Source organism: Heloderma suspectum, chromosome 1 (assembly GCF_057233095.1).
Source record: "Heloderma suspectum isolate Gila_16-S chromosome 1, 16-S_ref, whole genome shotgun sequence".
In the NCBI taxonomy this organism is placed as follows: domain Eukaryota; kingdom Metazoa; phylum Chordata; class Lepidosauria; order Squamata; family Helodermatidae; genus Heloderma; species Heloderma suspectum.
Genome location: NC_139458.1, coordinates 256076764 through 256093471, shown reverse-complemented (window position 1 = coordinate 256093471; position 16708 = coordinate 256076764). Strand labels below are relative to the sequence as shown.

Sequence of the window (16708 nt, the reverse complement as noted above, 5' to 3'; positions counted from 1 at the left end):
CTGCATTCAATATGCCAACAAATCTGGAACACTCAACAGTGGCCACAAGACTGGAAAAGCTCAGTTTACATTCCAATTCCAAAGAACGGCAATGCCAAAGAGTGTTCAAACTACCGCACAATTGCGCTCATTTCACATGCCAGCAAGGTGATGCTCAAAATCGTACAAGCTAGGCTTCAGCAGTATGCGAACCGAGAACTACCGGAAGTACAAGCTGGGTTTCAAAGAGGCAGAGGAACTAGAGATCAAATCGCCAACATTCGCTGCATCATGGAGAAAGCACGAGAATTCCAGAAAAATGTCTATTTCTGCTTCATTGACTACGCTAAAGCCTTTGATTGTGTGGATCACAACAAACTGTGGCAAATTCTTAAAGTGATGGGAGTACCAGACCACCTTACCTGTCTCCTGAGAAACCTGTACGAGGGTCAAGAAGCAACAGTAAGAACCAGAGATGGAACAACCGATTGGTTCAAAATTGGGAAAGGAGTACGACAAGGCTGCATATTGTCACCCTGCTTATTTAACTTATATGCAGAGTACATCATGAGAAATGCCGGGTTGGATGAATCAGAGATCGGAATTAAGATTGCTGGGAGAATTATCAACAACCTCCGATATGCAGACGATACCACCCTAATGGCAGAAAGCGAAGAGGATCTCAAGAGCCTCTTGTTGAGGGTGAAAGAGGAGAGTGCAAAAGCTGGTTTGAAACTCAACATTAAAAAAACGAAGATCATGGCATCTGGCCCCATCACTTCCTGGCATATAGAAGGGGAAGAAATGGAAGCAGTGACAGATTTTACTTTCTTGGGCTCCAAGATCACCGCAGACGGTGACTGTAGCCATGAAATTAAAAGACGCTTGCTCCTTGGGAGGAAAGCTATGGCAAACCTAGACAGCATAGTAAGAAGCAGAGACATCACCTTGCCGACAAAGGTCCGTCTAATCAAAGCTATGGTTTTCCCAGTAGTAATGTATGGCTGTGAGAGCTGGACTATATGGAAGGCTGAGCGCCGAAGAATTGATGCTTTCGAACTGTGGTGCTGGAGAAGACTCTTACGAGTCCCGGACTGCAAGGAGGTCAAATCAGTCCATCCTAAAGGAAATCAACCCTGACTGCTCATTGGAAGGACAGATAATGAAGCTGAAGCTCCAATATTTTGGCCACCTAATGCGAAGAGAAAACTCCCTGGAAAAGACCCTGATGCTGGGAAAGACTGAAGGCAAAAGGAGAAGGGGACGGCAGAGGATGAGATGGCTAGATAGCATCACGGATGCAATGAATATGAACTTGAGCACGCTCCGGGAGAGAGCGCAGGACAGGAAGGCCTGGCGTGCTATGGTCCATGGGGTCACGAAGAGTCGGACACGACTGAACGACTGAACAACAACAACAACTTCAAAAGCTGCCCAGTTTGGAGCAAGAGCTATTGAAAACTTGGCTCTTTAAGAACGTATTTGGTTGAATGCTTTAATAAGCCTTGGGGGATGGGGGGAGTTACCCTTAACTGGTGTTCTTACAAGTTGCTATTGTTGTTTATTAATTCGGGTGTTTAAGAATGTTGTATGAGTAAGGGGTTGGAACTTATTATTTTAAATATAGTTCATTTTTTGCCTACTGCCTTGAACCCTCTTTCCTGGAAATAGGGATGGTTCGGGTGCCCGATTCCATCCGGTAATCTGGCGGAACCACCCCTGCTCGCACACTTGAGCCCTGCTCGCTGAGCCCCTGCTTGCCCCCTGCCCATGCTTTGTGAGCAGCCTGAACTCACCTTGGCCACCTCATTGAGCTCTGTGGTCACCATTAAAAAAAAAAAAAAGGCAATTGCAAAATTGTGCATGTTTGTGTATGCACAAAAATGCGGATTTTCTCATATGCAAATATGTGCATTTGGAAAATGCACATCTTGCATATGCAAATATATATATATAATATGCACATTCACAACAATGAGCATTTTCACGCATAAACAAATATGCACATTTTTGTGTTGCCATTTTATTTTTTCAAAAAATGACAAACACAATGCTCAGCGAGGCTGCCAGGGTGAGTGCGGGCTGCTCGCTGAGCATGGGAGGGGCTCAAGCACAGCCTGGGGACTGGAAAGCAGAGGCAGGGGCTGGGTGGGCGCCTGGAGAACCCAGACAGTGGTGGGTTTGCACATCCCTGCCTGGAAATAGGCAGCATATATGCTTTTAAAATATAATAAAATAAACAAACAGTAGTCCTATGTGGGGAGGGAAAGTTTCAAGATCGGAAGAAGGAAGTGTGCTCTTGAATGCAAGTTATTGGTTCACAACCAAAAGTATCCTTTCAATTTATACTTTGAGAATTCAATCCAGCATCAACACTGGAGTCATCCTAAAACCAACATGGCAGGCTTTCCCAAGGGGTAGATAATTTTTACGTACGACCTAAAACAGTAGTGTCAGGGCCTGATGAATTTCTGTTGGCAGAGCAGTCCACAAAATGGGCACAACCTGAGAAAAGGCGCTAATTCTTGTGGCTCCCCACCAAGCTTCATGAGATTGGGGAACCTAAAGTAGCACCTCAGGTGATGAGCAGAGTATGTGGGGAGGAACATATGGAAGAAGGCAATCCTTAAGGCACCTACCTCCCAAGCCATTTATGGATTTAAAGGTTAACACCAGCACACTGAATTTAGCCTGGAAACAAATGGTCATCCAGTGTAATTCCATTAAAGTAGTTGCAACATGGTCAAAATTCCTAGCTGCCATCAGCAACCTAGCTGCTGCATTTTGCACCAATTGCAGTTCCAGATCCTTTTCAAGGGCAGCCCCATTTCCAGAATGTTGCCCTAATCTAATCTGGAGGGAACTACGCATAAATGGCCTGCACATCTAGCAAGGGTGCTGGATCAAGGAGCACCCCTAAACTATGAATCTGATCTCTTAGTGAGAGTGCAAGACAGGTTGCACACCTAACCCCAAATCAGGTCATCCACCTTTCGATAGCACTTCTATCTTGTCAGGATAAAGTATCAGCTTGTTTTGGCCCATCTGGTCCCTCACAGTTGTCAGACAGTGTTTCACCCTCTAATGCCTCCCTAGGATCAGATGAAAATGAGAGGTAGAGCTGAATCTGCATAGAGCTGACTTTGCAGCCAAATCCCCAGCTGACCACACCCAGCTGTTTCATGCAGATGTTGAACAGCGTGGGGGACAAGACAGAACACTGAGGTTCAGTCAGACTCACTACAAATTTATTTCCACCACTGCTCTAGCTGACTTCCCACTAGCTTCATTGCTCCCAGCTCTCTAGTAAATCCGGGAGCCTTATGAGCAATGTCAGGGAGAAGAGGGTGCTTAGGAGTGATTGTCCAGGTCATATCCATATTCCACAAATTAACCAGGGCGTCAGCACAATCACCAGCCATACTGGTTGGACAATCTCCTGGTTCCTTCAGGAATCCATCTGGATCCACTGGGCTCCAAGGTGGACCATCTCAACAGGCCTGCAACCATCCCTGCAGAGATTAGCAGTTGTCAGCAGCCTGGATCAGCCTTCCCTAAGGTGGGGGCTTCCAGATGTTTTGGACCAACACCCTTTATCCTCATCCAGCATGGCCAATGGTCGGGAATGATGTACTCCAAACCATCTGGGGGGCACCAGGCTGGAGAAGAGTGGTTTAGAGATTGTCAGAAGTCTAGACTTAACCGGGGTCATGACAATGGGAACACTTCTACTCCCTCCACCCTCAGATCACTTTCTCTTGGTCACTTTCTCTTCCACTTGGTAACTGGACCCACTCATGGTGTAGAGTATATGCCTGTTCTGGTGTTTGTGCTGAACAAAGTGCTGAACCTATTTTGGGATATAGAGTTCAGTACATTGGACAGCACATTTCAGCACACTGGACAGCACAATTAGAGTTTTGGCTGGTGCAAAACTCTAATTGTTGAATAAACACATTCATCCCCTTCATGGATGATCACTGCCTTGTTGTGGCGAAGGGGCTTGCGTAACTGAATGAAGCCATAAGCTATGCTGTGCAAGGCCACCCAGGACGTACAGGTCATGGCAGAGAGTTCTGACAAAATGTGGTCCACTGGAGAAGGAAATGGCAACCCACTCCAGTATTCTTGCCAAGAAAACCCCATGGAATGTATCACAAGGCTAAAAGATATGACGCCGGAAGATGAGCCCCTCAGGTCGGAAGGTGTCCAATATACTACTGGGGAAGAGCAGAGGGAATTTCCAAGTAGCGCCAGAAAGAGTGAAGTGGCTGGACCAAAGCTGAAAGGACACTCAGCTGTGGATGTGTCTGGTGGTGAAAAGAAAGTTGGATGCTGTAAAGAACAATATTGTTTAGGAACCTGGAATATCAGATCAATGAATCAAGGTAAGCTGGAGGTGGTCAAACATGAGATGGCAAGATTGAACATCGACATCTTGGGAATCAGTGAACTAAAATGGACTAGCATGGGCGAATTTAATTCAGGTGACCATTCTATCTACTACTGTGGGCAAGAATCCCTTAGAAGAAATGGAGTAGCACTCATAGTCAACAAAAGGGTGGGAAAAGCAGTACTGGGGTACGCTCTCAAAAATGACAGAATGATCTCAGTACGAATCCAAGGCAAACCATTCAACATCACAGTAATTCAAGTCTATGCCCCAACCACTGAGGCCGAAGAAGCTGAGGTTGATCGGTTCTATGAAGACCTACAACACCTTCTAGAACTAACACCAAATAAAGATGTCCTTTTCATCATAGGGGATTGGAATGCTAAAGTAGGAAGTCAAGAAATCACTGGGATAACAGGCAAGCATGGCCTTGGTGTACAAAATGAAGCAGGACAAAGGCTAATAGTTTTGCCAAGAGAACATGCTGATCATAGCAAACACTCTTTTCACAACAGCACAATATAGCAAACACTCTGATCATAGCAAACACTCTTTTCACAACAGCACAAGAGGCGACTCTACACATGGACATCACCAGATGGTCAATATTGAAATCAGATTGATTATGTACTTTGCAGCCAAAGATGGAGAAGCTCTATACAGTCAGTCAAAACAAGACCTGGAGCTGACTGTGGCTCAGATCATGAGCTTCTTGTTGCAAAATTTCAGCTTAAATTGAAGAACGTAGGGAAAACCACTAAACCATTCAGGTATGACCTCAATCATATCCCTTATGAATATACAGTGGAGGTGAGGAATAGATTTAAGGGATTAGACCTGATAGGCAGAGTGCCTGAGGAACTATGGACAGAGGTCTGTAAGATTGTTCAGGAGGCAGCAACTCAATCCATCCCAAAGAAAAAGAAATGCAAGACAGAAAAGTAGCTGGAGAAGACTCTTACAAGTCCTCTGGACTGCAAGGAGGTCAAATCAGTCAATCCTAAAGGAAATCAACCCTGAGTGCTCATTGGAAGGACAGATACTGAAGCTGAAGCTCAAATATTTTGGCCACCTAATGCGAAGAGAAAACTCCCTGGAAAAGACCCTGATGCTGGGAAAGACTGGAGGCAAAAGGAGAAGGGGACAGCAGAGAATGAGATGGCTAGATAGCATCACCGATGCAATGAATATGAACTAGATAGAGCACACTCCGGGAGAGAGCGCAGGACAGGAAGGCCTGGCGTGCTATGGTCCATGGGGTTATGAAGAGTCGGACACGACTTAACGACTGAACAACAACAAACACATTCATAATGCATTGGGTATGGGGGGAGGGAGGAATCCATTTACAGATGAACCTGGTTTGCTTAGCAATGAGGTTTGGGAGAAACTAAGATAGATACTCCTTTCTTTTAAATTCAGAAGATGCTAATGTAATACTAATAGGACTCAGCTTTTCTTGAAGTATACACTCAAGGAAAATCTACAAATAAGAGTGTTAGTGGTAGAGGAAGCAATTTTTTTATGCCAAGTGTGCATCTGTCACATTTAATGAATAAGGTGTTCCATATCTCTATATAGTGTGTACCCCTATTTTTGCAAAAAATGCCCATTCCAGGTCCCCCCACCCTGACATACCTGGAAAATGAATGCTTTAAAATTTGAGCTTGTATTTCAAAACATTTGTAAGAAGGGCAAGAAAGCATTATAGCACTGCAGAAGTGTAAAAAAGCTGAAGTAACGCTAGATTATTATTTAAAAAAAAACCAAAAACCCCAGACTGAATGTGCAAATAGATTGAGTTTCACGTAATATCTGGGATATTTGTTCCTGCCTGAATCTGCCATTACTGCCCTTGCTGGTTGGCAGAATGATGTCATATTTAATTTTCCCTCAAATGAAACCATTTTTCTTTTTTTTTTCTTTTAAAATTTTGGGGGGCATTGTTGCGTGAAGGCAGCCATCTTGGATGCCACAGAGGAGGTAGAGATGGGAATCTCAGGTTGTTTACAGGCTTCGGCCTAAAGCAAGAAAAAAATATTCTGCCTTGGGGAGCATCCCAGGGACCATAGGTTATGTCATCATCCCCTTCCTGAAGCTGTAGACACTTCTACAACTTCGGGAGGGGGACTCTGCCTTCCGATCCCTCCCTTTCCCCCTTGAAGCAGCCGCAGAAAGAACCGCAGCAGCTGCTTCCCGAGGTCAGAAAAGCAACCTCAGGCAGCTCCATAGAGGTAAAAACGGGGGGACTGTAGTGGGTAGGGAAGGGAAAGCTGGGATCTGCTATATCCTGTGGGCTCTCTAGCTCAGAGGCCTGCCCAGAGGCAGGGGGGAGAAGGAGGACAGAGTGGCAAAAATCACCTCCATCGCTCCTCTCGCCCTGCTAGCAGCAGCCTGGCAGGACACAGGATTCTTGGAAGCCTCTGACATCAGAAGCTTCCACCCAGCGGGCAGCAATCCCATAAGTTTGTGTCCTAAACAGAAAAATCACTGGGAACATGTAACAGGAAGGTCCATCACTCAGAGCGCATGCTTTCCTTGCAGAAGGTCCCAGGTTCAGTTCCTGACCTCTCCAGCTATGTCTGGAAAAGACTCCTATGTGAAACCCTAGAGAGCCACTGCCCATCAGTGTAATACTGAACTAAATGGACCAGTGAAATGACTCAATATAAGAAGCTTCTTAGGTTCTACCTCCACAGACAAAAACCACCTGGTATTGGCAATTAACTTTGTTTGCTTTTTGGTATTGCCTTTGTTATTCCCTGCTTGCATTTAACTCATTTCTAATTTTTCTCAGGACTCTAATCTTAAATGGTTGTTAAGTACCTTCTCTACATATAAAGTCTATTTGAAGGATGAACCTGCCAATTTTAGTTTCATTTAGGGCACAATCCTATGCATGTTTAGATGGAGAAAAGGCCTACAACTCCCAGCATTCCCCAGCCAGCCTTGCTGGCTGGGGAATGCTGGGAGTTGTAGGCCTTTTCTCCATCTAAACATGCATACAATTGCGCCCTTAGCATCCCCTTTTTCCAGGCTTAAGTTCATTTTGCCCCATTTCCTTATCATTGTGATTTTTTTTAAAGGCTGCATGAAAATTTGTATGCATTTTTGCACACTGTTTCTCATGATATACACATTTTTACATAATTTTGCTTAGCATGCACATTTTTGTCTAAGATATGTATTTGATACACATTTTGGTGTTCACCTTCCCTTATTATGCACATTTTTGTATGCATTTTTTATTGGAGAATTGCTTTGCAAAATTAAGAAAAATTACAATAGTTATAACTGTTCCGGTTCACATATTGATTCAGGAACTGCAAATTAGATAAGCTGACATTAACATACAAACCAAATGAATCTATCTCCCATGCCTAATATAGACAAACAAACAAAAAGTACTTTTTTGCATGAATTTTAATTCCTTCCTTGCACAGCAATATCTTCTAGTTAATGTCAATGGGGGCGGGGGAGGATGATAATTAGGCCCACTGGATTCCCCAGTGGCCAACGTGCAAGATGGCCAATGGAGAAGGAACTCTTTTAATCCACTTAAAGACCATTTAGGGGGAGTTCTCTGAATTACTCTTACCGATCACAGGGAGGAAAGTATTGTCTGGGAACCATATGGTACAAATTTAAAAGCATACAGCATAGAGAAGTGGTTGTTTGTAGTTGCTAGCCACAGGGTAATCCAAGAATTATTATGTCCCCCCCTTTCTGAAGCCTCTGCAGAGAGTGGAAATGCTGGGCTTATGGTGTGGCTGGGGAGGGTACACAGGAACCACCTAACCAAATTAATTGGCTACTGAGTGGTTCCTGGTTGCGCGTTTCCAGATTCTGAAGCCATTGCAATATATTATTGTCCAATTAATGGAGGCCCCCAGTGTTCAGCTCCAAAAGTAAACTAGTTTACAATGGCTTGCATGTAGGAATGGACTAATATTTCAGACCAATCTTGGTTTTAAAAATAATGAACCCAGTCCATCATTACCCCGGCTCTTACCACCTAAATTAAGCCTGTCTGAGGATTTAGGGTAAGAAATATTAATTTTTGCCAGAGATACAGGCTTTGTAACCCACATAAAGGGATGCTGCATTGGTAGAGACAGACTTTTTATAGTGGCAGAAAAGATAAACTCACAATGCACACAAGAAAATGCCTGCCTTTGTGCATAGCCTTGACAGATGCCACAGGATTTCTCTGTAGTGGTAACAGTTTTATGCACGCAAGAATCTATTTTAGGCTGTTTTTTTGTTTAAATCTCCACACAGTGGAGATTTAAAATGACCATTTTGATTCTCTAAGACAGCGGTCCCCAACCTTTTTGGCACCAGGGACCAGTCCAATTTTTCCACAGACCGGGGTTTATTTTCCCCCGCTGGTGGAATTCTGTCCGCTGGGACACAAATGGCGACCACATAGCGGATGCCATTTGCGTCCCTATTCTTTGCAGTAATCAGCTACGTAAAGATTTACGTAGCCTATTACTTGTAGAACAGGGACACAAATGGCGTCCGCATAGCAGATGCCATTTGCGTCCCAGCAGCTGGAAGCCCACCAGCAGCCAGAGCTGGCCAGCAGCTCTGCGGACCAGCAAGGATTCCGGGTTGGAGGGACGGATTGCCTCCCCTGCCGCGGACCCCCCACGGACCCAAGGTGTGGGGGTTTCACACACCCCTGCAGCCTGGTTGCTGATAGGCCACAGACTGGTACCGGTCCACAGCCTGGGGGTTGGGGACCCCTGCTCTAAGAGAAATCCATATTGATCCCAGAACTTCCCCATCACTTGGCTATTTATGTCTGAATTGAATTTAGGGCTGGATGACCCCCCTCCCCCGCAAACACAAGTTTGTTTTGTTTTGTTTCACAGTTGGTGAACCGAGAAGGTTATTTTCAGGATGGGGGCTGTCAAGGTTCCACTTATGACCTGGATCCCCTGAGCAACCCCTTAAGGATCTCTTGCCTCCTTAAGAGTCCCATCTTCCTTCTTTTAAACTTCCCCTTCCCAATAATATGGGGTTTAGGCTGTAGATGGGGGGTGATTGACAGACTAGACACAGGGTTTAACCGCAACAGTTTACTTAGTAGATTTAAAGCAAACAAATTACAACTAAAGGCATTTACACAATATTGCTGAGTGATACAAAAGGCATTAAAAAAAATAAAAGTTGTAAAGTGCAAGTTCCTTTACCCTAGCTGTCCTTAGACTTTTCTAGGCTGCTTCTTCCTGTTTACTCTTCAGACTCTTGCTCTCACTTCAGGCTCTGGCTGTCTCTCTCTCTCCCTTCAGGCTCTGCTCTTCCTGACTTGCTCTTGCTCTGGCTGCAGCCATGACTTTCTGACTGACTGGCTCTTTCACTCTCTTTATATACCCTCTTCCCTCAAAACTGAAGGCTGCTGCTTCAAACCTGGAGAAATGAAACTTACAGGGGAATTGACACAGAAACTTAACCGGAGAAATGAAACTACTCCTCAGGGTTACCCCCTCCCAACAGAAAACGCCAGGCCTCTAAGCCTGACTTTGCCTCTGTAGGCCTCAAACCTTCACAGGCCAAAATTATTCAAAGTTTTTTGATAAGGGCTGACCGGGAATCAGTGGTGATAGGGTTTTTTTTCCCTCATGTAGTTTTTTGTTTTTCTGCCCCATGGTCTTAGATATCCACAAAAACTTTGTAGAGACCCTTGGATACCCTTGATTTTAGGAACTGCAGGTGCAAAGTGACATGCATGTCAAAATGCACGTCCAGAGGTGGATGCTGCCTATTACTTTGAATGGGATGTACATCTGAATATGTATTTGGATGCACTACCAAAGGTAGATGCTGCCCTTTGCACAATCTTGTACATGTCTAGTCAGAAACAGGTTCCACTGAGCTCAATGAGGTTTACTCCCAGGGTTTAGGATTGCTGCCTTAGATGAGCTTTCTGCATCCCTGTGTTTGAATCCCTAGCTAGTCTGCACAAGAAATGATGTGTCCAGGCAATGGTAACCTTCATTCTTGGTGGAAAGTAAATGGGATAGAATTGGAATGGAGGTAGGTTCAGGATGATCATCTATATCAGCAGAATGACAATATCTGTATTGGAAATCAAGTCTGCCAGATTATCATAGCATCCTAACACAGAAGGAAGCCACACAGATTGCAATAGAACATTGCTTAGGACTATGATGCCAGGCTGCGGTATCTGGGATGGAGATTGTTCCCTGATCCATCTTGGATGCACATCCAGTGTGCATCTGGAGCTTTTTCATATGCAGGTCATCTGACCAGTGGCAGCTGGTGACTTCAGTTCCGGAGGGGTGGTGATTCCATTCTGGATTTTACAACCAGCCAAAACTCTAAAGGTGCTATCCAAGGTCCTGAACCTTAGCCCCAAAATGGGTTCAGCATGTTGGAGAGCACCTTTAGAGCTTTGGCTCGTTGTACCTAAAACCCAGAATGGAATCACTGCCCCTCCGGAACTGGAGTCACCACTGTATCTGACTGCTTTCAGTGAAGGAAGCAAGGCCATGTGCATGTGACCATGCCCAATGGGCATGAGGATTCCAGGTTTCCAGTTAAAATAATACGGCACCTTCTACCCTTGTCAGAAATTGCTGGCTCACCATGGCAGCCTGCCTCTCTAGTTCTCTTACAGTAGAGCAGCTGACTGCAACCTGGTGCCCTCCAGAAGTTTTGGACTACAACTCCCAACATTCCTGACCATTGGACATGCTGCCTGGGGTTAATGGGAGTTGAGGTCTAAAACATTTGGAGAGCACCTGGTTGGGGAAGGCGGGTCTAGTCCAAAGGTTGGAGATGAGAAGTGCCCTGTGAATTAAATGAAATTTTAGGCATCCCAGAAACAGAGAAATGGTGTTGAAGTCAAATGGGGGGAAAGATCCAGCACTACCTTCATAGGAGCAAGTTGGATGGGTGTGATGCATGAAGGATCCACCATAGGCTTCGGCCTGTTAGCTGTGTCTGCCAGTAAACTATGCCACTGTTGAGGTAGACCTGTGAATTTCTGTTCTCTGTGATCAAACCCGGTGTGCACCCTGTGTTCAAAATTCGAGGGGCCAGAAATTTCAAGCTTTTTCTTTTTCTTTCCAAACATGGTGGGAAAACCTGACAGGAAAGAGAGAGAGACAGAGACAGAGAGAATGAGAATGAGAATCTTTGCATTAAGTTTTTTTAAGTTATTAAGAAAATACAACATGTGTTTCATCCAGTACAGATGTTACTGGATGACATGGAATGGATAACACTTCATGCATCTGATTAAGTGGACTCTAGTCCACCAAAGCTTATGCTTTAATAAATGTGTTAATCTTTAAAATGCCACAAGACCCTTGAGAAATCTGGATTATGACCAGCTCCAGAATAGAAAGTACCAATGTTAAAATATTTGAAAGGAGGTGTTTCGCAACTACACTGGTGATTTGGACACAAGGGAGTAGCCAAAATTAATGTTTTCACTTAGATCAATAGTATATGTCTAGCCCATAGATCAGTGGATCCCATCCATGGATCCCCAGGTGCAGTTGGACTACAGCTCTGTTCATCCCCAGCCAATATGGCTGAAAGTCAGGGATGGCAGGAGTCCAACAGCATCTGCGAACCAAAGGTTGGGAACCAGTACCATAGACAAAGAGCAAGGGGGCCAGAAGTCAATGGCAGAGCACACACTTTGCAGCTGAAGACTTTTGGTTTAGTCTCTGATGTCTCCAGTAAAAGGACTCAGCAGGTCCCAGGGCTGAGGAGGACCACCCTCTGGGACTTTAGACAGCTGTTGATGGTCAGAGTACACAATACTGGGCTAGATGGACCAACATTCTGTCACAGGACCAAACTAGACATGATGCAGGAGATCTGTGTTTGAAGTAGAATAGAAGCAACTGTGGCAGGAGATTGAATTGGCTTGGGGCTGCAGTACTAAGGGAGGAAGTGAACTGCCCAGAGAGCTTTGGCTATTGGGTGGTATAGAAATGAAATGAATTGAATGAATGAATGAATGAATGAATGAATAAATAAGGTTAAGCTTTTCCTCCCTTGCTTGATCGAAATCTCCCCACGCTCGAACCCTGTATTAGGCCCATTTGGGGGCGGGGGGGACTACGACAGGTAGCCATGTTCAGTGAACCCAAGGAAAGGCAACTCCCCTTGGATCACAACCTGTCCCCCTCTGTAAAACTGAGACTGTCATCACTACATGATAATTTATTCAAAAGATACATTGAATCAGCATTCAATGTATCTTTTGCATCGAACACAAGAGGCCTCGTCTATGGCCCTGCTCAGGCTCTGAAATGCCCTTCCTAAGGAAGCTCATTTTGTTGATGCACAAAGACCTGTCTCTTCAAAACAGGCCTTTGACCTGTCAGTTAGCTGATAGTTTTTAACCCCCCTGGCTTATTTGCTTCTGATTTTTTTCCTGTCATCTTTTATTTCTTGCGTTTGTTTTATAACATTGTCGTTTGTATGGTTACATCTTACAGCGCAATCCTACGCATCTCCACTCAGAAGAAAACCCTACTGTGTTCAGTGTGACTTACTACCACCATACATTTGTACAGGATTGCAGCCTTGTTTCATTTCTGTTGTTAGCTGCTTTGGGGGGGGGGGTTATATTAAAAAAAAGTAAGGTAAACAACATTTAAAATAAATAGTGTGTGTATGTGTGTGTCTGCGTATGGAGCATAAACTGCTTTGATAAGATCTAGTTCCTTGTTAGCATGGGAGAAATGAGAGTCCTATTTCTCCTCACTCTGACAACCTACTCACGTCGCTATCTGCCGGTGGCCTTGAAATAACTTTAATCACTTTGCCTGCCTGCATTTCTTGGCTCCATGGTTAAAGTGTGAAAATCAGCAAGAGGCTCCATAGCTCTAGGAGGCAATATACAGTGCCACATACAGGGAAGCTCAGGCCACTGTGTGGGGAGAACTAATTTAGAAAATGGACAGAGAAAACACATGTTGACCAGAGGCCAACTTAAAATGGAGAAGGCGCAGTAAAAACAAAAGCCATCCGGGCTCTGGGAGGGGCAGCAATTCTTTGATGCTTTAAGGACCAATTCACACAAGCCTCTGAGAGCATGAAAGGGCGGCATTCTATTCAATGTGTTGTGTGGCAAAGTGGCGGTCAGATTAAGGTGGCCGTGTTTCCTACTTTACAGGGGACCGTCCTCTGTTTGAAGGGCTGTCGAGCCAAGTCTGGCTTAAAGATAAGGAACCATAAGAAGGGACGGCAAGCTTGGGGGCCTTGGAGATGCCCATCAACACCACCTGGAGAGCAGACTGAGCAAGGCACACAGGTCACCTGGGCACAGTTTTCCGCACTCCGGTGAGATGTGCTGGTGCCTACATTGTGCTCTTTTCAGCCCCAGGTGCAGACCTTTCAATTTTCCCAGGCATTTTAGTTTTTCAGTTTCTGTATTAAATCTGATACTGTAGTTTAAATCTTTCCACTGTTGCTAGGTTCTGTTTGGTTATTATTGTTATTTTAGTTTTAAACTTTAATACTGTATTTTATCGTGTTGCATTTTATGGTTTTAATTGTTGTAAACTGCTCAGACAGCTTTGGCTATTGGGCAGTATAGAAATGTAATAAATAAACAAACAAACAAACACTGTATTTCTATTTAAATTCTAGTACTTTCTGAATCTGCAGCTGTACATATTAATTAGCATATGCAAATGTTATGCAAACCTGTACCCTCTTTTCAGATGACACGTTTCCTCTTTTTGGGCAATGTATCAGTGGCCACTCTAGAGCTTCGCTGTGTGGTGTGCATGCAGATTACTGGTCAACCCAATGTACATGGTGTGTATTGTAGCAAACTACCTAGAGCTATGCAGTGCGCAGATCCAATATACCTGCACTTTATCATGTCTTTCCTTTGGGAAAATAAGCATTGCATTTAAATCTAGATTGTGCTTCCCACTCACTCTCCCCCTATTACTTTGTGTTATTTTTCTTTATTTCTCTTTTCTTTATTGAAAATTATTTTTAGACCTCCTTTAATGGTGGAACCCTCCCATGACAAGAGTGCAAGATAAAAGAAAGGGTAGAACAGTGTGAAACAGAGGGGTAGAGAATTCACAGGAATGTCAGAAAACATTTTTTTAAAGAATGATTTTGGTGATGTTGTTTTGGTTTGGTTTTTAGGAATACTCCACAGGATTGTAAAGTTTTGACCAAAAGCTACATGGAAAATGGAATGTTGCTGAGAGATTCACTATTAAAGAAGGTACCATAACCCCTGTAGCTTCCTGTTTTGTTTTGTTTTTTAAATGCTAGGATTACATGCATGTCTAAGAGGGAATTCCCTTTAATTTCAATGGGACTTACTCTCTAGTAAGTGTGTTTAGGATTGCAGCCTAAGAACATGGATTTCTGCAAAACACCTGTCTTAATGCAATCCTATGCAAGTCCGTTCAGAAGTAAGCCTCACTAATCCATTTGCACGATCACCATGGCTTAAACCTATCTGGGCCAAGGTGATTGTCATGTCTTCCAAACCTGGGTGGCATGGCTTGTCTGAGAAAACAACCCCCAAATAACCCAACAACAGGCCATGGGTTATTTGAGAGTTCTTTCCCCCTCAAACAAGCCATGCTGCTCGGGTTTGGACAACACGACAAGCTGAGCCTGGGCAGGTAATTAGGCAAATGGCACTTATCGCCACGCACTGCAGCTTAAACAAGCCACAGTGGCTTCTTTAACTCACAGCGACAGTGCAAACTGAGTCACTGAGCTCAATGGGGCCGACTCCCAGATAGGACTGCCAATCTTGTGCACTATTGCTTGGGCATAAGCCCCACTGAACCCAATGGGACTTGATTCTGTGTAAAGCCAACAAAGATTGATCGGTTATGCTTTGCGAGATTGCATTAATATTTTGTTTATTACCTTTATATACCGCCTTTCCTCCAAGGAGCCCAAGGTGTTGTACATCCTCCCCCTCTCCATTTTATCCTCACCACAACCCTGTGAGGTGGGTTAGGCTGAGAGTCAGTGACTGGCCCAAAGTCCCCAGGTGAGCTTCATGCCAGTGTGGCAACTAGAACCCAGGTCTCCCCAGTGCCAGTCCAACACTCTCACCACTACACCACACTGCCATGTTAGGTGGCTAATTTTGCTTATTAACTCTTGAGTAACATCTTTTCTGGAAAAGGCTTTGGTACAATATCTAAAATGAATAGAGTGAATTTAACTAGCTTTATTGTTAATTCAGTTGGGAGGCTACCCCATGCCGCCCCGTTTTGTTGCTGAAACTTGCGCATGCAGAACTTCCTGACCACAGGCATACTCACAGCCTTATGAATGGCTTTCTGCTAGGCTCTGCCCGTGAACATCAAAGTTCAATGAGTGATTGGCTGGGCAGTGCATTGGGGTGGCCTTCTGGCTACCAGCACCTGTAGTGTGGCACTCCGAAGCCCAGATCATCTGCGATCAGCTTGACTTGAAGCTCACTTAGGTGTATACCAAAGCAACATATGTAATGCAGCAGAGTCAGTCCAGGTTGTAAAACTAAGGGCACAATCCTATGCATATTCAGACAGAAAAAAAAAGTCCCCAGCTGTCTGGGGAATGCTGGGAGTAATAGGACTTTTTTCTGTCTAAACATGCATAGGATTGTGCCTTATGGGTTGTTTCCAATGTTAATCTAACTCAAGTCCCATTCATTTCAATGGGTCTTCTCTAAGTAAGATTAACCTTAGATACAACCCTAAGTAGAACTCGGCAGAAACAAACAGTGCCTGTTCCATACATTCTGTGAAACTGCATTTGGCTCACAACAGAAATAAGGGCGAGAAGATTCCAGCCTAAAATGAATTGTTCCTCCTAGCACTTTATAAACCTGTCACATATATTCACTGTTTAATTACTGTAATAAATGATATTATCTTCATACAGTGTTGTAAATTGCAATGTATCTTACTAGAGTAATATGGTGCACATTCAGAACTTACTTTCAGAACTATTAAATTGGAAACAGAGTGATTTACTTGGCAAGCTAAATTTCCTGTGTTTTTCAGAAGCTCAGTAAGTATAGGTTCTGCATGCTGAGATAACAGCAAGAAGGGAACCTTTACAAGTGAATGAACAGTGCATAACTGCTAGGGATGGCAGAGAATTCCGCCATGGATCACGGTGAGGCTGAATGCCAGTGCATTCAGCCCCCCGAACTTTGTGGTAGAACGGCCTGCCCCCCCCACCGATCTCCCCCAGGACAAGACTCACCTGGGGCGGATCTTCCAGGCGGCAGCGGCTGCGGCGGCTGCCAGTCTTCCGACCGGCTGCTGCCGCTGCCATTTCCACTCTTGTAAAAGAAAAAAA

General features: G+C 44.4%; 1 protein-coding gene across 5 annotated transcripts in view; it reads right to left on the bottom strand.

Moving 5' to 3' along the window:
• The window catches only part of PAK5 (p21 (RAC1) activated kinase 5), a 168622-nt gene that overhangs the window by 79620 nt on the left and 72294 nt on the right, over positions 1-16708 (bottom strand). For all 5 annotated transcript variants that reach the window (XM_084824964.1, XM_084824935.1, XM_084824973.1 and 2 more), the window contains one exon: positions 11277-11491. In XM_084824964.1, the coding sequence (XP_084681090.1) occupies positions 11277-11480 (204 nt within the window). In that variant the 5' untranslated portion in view covers positions 11481-11491. The remainder of the gene's footprint in view (positions 1-11276; positions 11492-16708) is intronic.